Source organism: Arachis duranensis, chromosome 3 (assembly GCF_000817695.3).
Source record: "Arachis duranensis cultivar V14167 chromosome 3, aradu.V14167.gnm2.J7QH, whole genome shotgun sequence".
In the NCBI taxonomy this organism is placed as follows: Eukaryota; Viridiplantae; Streptophyta; class Magnoliopsida; order Fabales; family Fabaceae; genus Arachis; species Arachis duranensis.
In genome coordinates this window covers 97,211,735-97,215,422 of record NC_029774.3, presented here as the reverse complement: position 1 = coordinate 97,215,422, position 3,688 = coordinate 97,211,735, and the positions used below count along the sequence as shown (strand labels likewise).

General features: G+C 33.2%; 1 protein-coding gene across 1 annotated transcript; it reads left to right on the top strand.

The window, feature by feature from the left end:
* The first annotated feature begins 2,509 nt into the window (after nt 1-2,509).
* LOC107485207 (uncharacterized) lies at nt 2,510-3,154 on the top strand. The gene has a single exon (XM_016105721.3). It carries the CDS (start codon nt 2,510-2,512, stop codon nt 3,152-3,154), a length of 645 nt encoding a protein of 214 aa, XP_015961207.1.
* The last annotated feature ends 534 nt before the right edge of the window (nt 3,155-3,688 follow it).

Below are 3,688 nucleotides of genomic sequence, written 5' to 3'. Positions count from 1 at the left end.
CAACCACCAGCCAGAACATTCCACCAAAAGGCATTCAGAAGGGGAAGAAAGAAGCAAAGATACCGCTGTTTCAAAAGAAGAAAACTCCATACTAAGTCAAAAAAATGCTTCATTTGTGGAAAACAAGGCCACTTTGCTAAATCATGTCCTCATAAGACAAAGAAGGAGATAAAAATGCTTTAGTCTTTATTGGATGCAGCTTCCATCGAAGATGAAGAAGATCTTGAGTCAGTACTTGAAGAACAAGAAAGCAAAAATGATGAAATCCAATATGTTTTTCAAGACTCTGATTTAGGAGAAATCAGTTCAAAAGAAGACCTCCCACCAAAGAGGTCAATCTTTTCCATATCTTCCATTGCTTCTATCATCATAAGAATTTCTAGATGATCAAGCATCCCAAAAGAAGAACTTGAATACCTTGGATCCTTAGAAATAACACAGATTGATGGTACTCCTCATTCTCATTTCGATTTAAAAGTCAAGATATTTGTCTATGGCAAACCAATAAAAGTTGTTGCACTAATGGATACTGGATCTTGTGCCACTATCCTAAAATCACATGTCTTACCAAAAGAAATGTGGGCACTTTTTTTCAAAAGGATAAAAAATAAGAAAAGATAAAAAAACTTTTTCTTCTATGCCTTAAAAAAATATACAAGAAATATATAATAACTTTTGCCGTATCCACTTTGTCTCACTTCAAGAAACACGTACATACGAATCCGTATCATCCTGCTAGGGGAATAAACAAAAATAGAAATAGACAAATAGGATTTAAAAAACGTATAGGAAATAATGTTTTTTTAGCAAAATAAATAATAGGTTAAAAAAATTAATTTTAATTTTAAAATTTAAATTTTGAATTAATTAAATTTATTTATATTTAATAGATGTGAGATGTAGTACATTGTTTATGTATTGTTCATAATGTCCGTTATAAATTTATTTGAATAAACTGACGGGACTTGTAGCCGGCTACCGTAACAGCTGCATGGCTTTGTCTTTCGGTCATCGCCATTGAGGGCCAGTTAATCATTGGGTTTATGGGATATGGTTTATTTTTCGAGGCTTTTAATTCGTTGTGTCAAAGATTTGATAAAGCCAAAACTGGTTTAGAAGTAATGGGTACCTTCAATTTCTTAAAATACTCTTAGCTGGAAACATAGCTGGCACTGATGAATGGGGTTATGATAGGTAGAAGGAGTTAAGGCTCCTTGATGAAACAAAAGAAGGTGTGAAGGGTCTTGCTGATGCTAGTTTGACTGATAAACTTGCAAGGATCTTCATTCATGACAACCTTAACACTTGTTCCTCTCATCATGCCAGCGCTAGTATTTCAGTCATTGACTTGGGATTACTGCATGAACAATGTAACTCATCAAAGTCAAAGATGCGTGTGAGAAATGGGGTTCTTTCAAGTGGTCAACCATGACATTCCAAATAGTGCATTGATGAAATGCTTGATGGAGTGTAGATTTCATGAGCAGGATTCTAAGGCAAAGAAAGAATTCTATTCACGTGATATATCAAAAAGAGTGTATTTCCTGACCAACTTTGATTTATATACAGCTCCATCAGCTAATTGGAGGGAAACCCTTCATTGTGATCCCAACCAGCTTCCCTCAGCTATTTCTATAAATCACTAATTAATTCGTAATAGACTTCTAATTTTGAAAGTAACTACGCGTATAAAGATGTTTTCCTGTGAAGTTATTTAATGATTTTCAATTTTATTTTTGTATAAAAAATAGTTTCGTGTGAGTATTCATTTTATATTTTATTATTTTAGTAAAATTTTTACTTCCAATTTTGTCTAATTGTTTCTAATTTATTTTAGTCACCTTTTTACTTCCATGAATTTCAATGAAAAATGTTGTTTTATAGAAATCATATTGTCCCATGCTTTCTCTATTTAAATAAATGTTGTTTTATAGAAATTATATTCTCTTCTTTGCTTGGAATTTCTTGTCTCTGCTTCAATCCTCTTAGGTCTCAGGTCTCAAGTCTCAATCTCTAACTCTCCCTAATTTCATCCCTCTAAAATTTAAAATTTATTCTAAACATGCATATGATGTATTATTGATGATTCTGTTGAATTTTGAGATAATTTTTGAATTTTTATTTGAATTCAATCCGTTGATATTAAATTAATTCTACTGAGATTAATTTTTAAATCTAATATGTTGTATTTGTTTTGGTGAATTGTTGTTTTACTGTTATTGATTCAAAATAAAAATATTGCCATAATTCTGCTTTGAATTTTCTATATGGCTTCATATAATTTGGTTGAATTATGCTTATGATTCTTATATAAATTGTAACCCATTGCAAAAGTTCTTCCGTCTTCTTTGCCTTCTCTAATTATCCTTGCTTTCACTCCAAATCTTTGTGAAACATCAATTCCTTTCACATTCTCTCTTGATCTCCCTCTTTTTAGTCTTCTATATTATATTTATATATCCTTACAGCTTCTTCAACCAACACTTTCAACATAACTTGAGTCAGAGATATGGACGAGATTAATCGATGGGCAGACATCGATGAAAATTTGTTGAAAGAAATTTCAAAATGGTTCCATGCCTACCATGATTACATCCAACTTCGATTGGTTTGCAAACAGTGGAGCTTGAAACTTCCAAAGATTTCCAATGAAAACAAAATTCCGTGGTTATTGTTACCTGACGAAACTGTCAAGAATCAATCTTACGAAGACAAGGAGATTCATCATCTCATGCAAACTCTTGATACTTGCGCCATTGAAGAGAAAGATATTTACCATATCATGCTGCCAGAGATGCAGTCCTACAACAAGTTAATTCGCGGTTCTGGTCATGGATGGTTGATTGTCATATCCAGATCTGATGGCACTATGCAAATGTTAAATCCATTTACAAATCGTAGATTGGATCTTCCTCCAGTCTCAACTTTACCCGATATAATTGATTACCAGCCTGATAATCATGGGAATGAATATATACTATGGGATTATAGTGACATTAGGATCACCGAGGAAAGAGATAAAGTGCATAGATTGCATGCTGTTAAGGTTATTATAAACTCATCTCCTGAGTATGACATTGAAAATTTTCTGGCGGTGGTGATATTCGGACTTTACCGGAGGCTGGCCTTTTACAAGCCTGCAAATATGAGATGAATAGAATTTCCATGGGTAGAATTTCCAAGAGATAAGTGGTTTGATGACGTAATATTTTTCCAAGAAAAGATATATGCCGTAAACTATTACGGCCAGCTATATGAATTTGATACAAAGACAAGAACAGGGCTTAAAGGAGGAATCCATGAAACCAGACCTCCATCTGAAATTCCCCTAGGCCCTGTCAAGCCTAAATAACTTATTGGGTGCGCCAATGGAAGCTTATTGATGTTGGTAAGACACACAGGGAGAAAAGGCAAAGAATTTGAAACTTCTAAATTCGATATCTATGAGTTAAAAAGAAACAGAAAAGAATAGTCAACGTTAGATAATTTAGATAACTACATACTAGTGATTGGATTTAATTCTTCTGTTCAAATTCCTGTGTCTTCTCTAAGCAAAGGAAATCAGATTTGGTTTACAGATAACCAAATAGATCTGCAATCATCATTTTACCATCCTGTTTTTCAAAATATCGGTATCTTCGACTTGGACTATGAAAGTTTCCAGAGAGTATTGCTAGAAGTGAAGTTC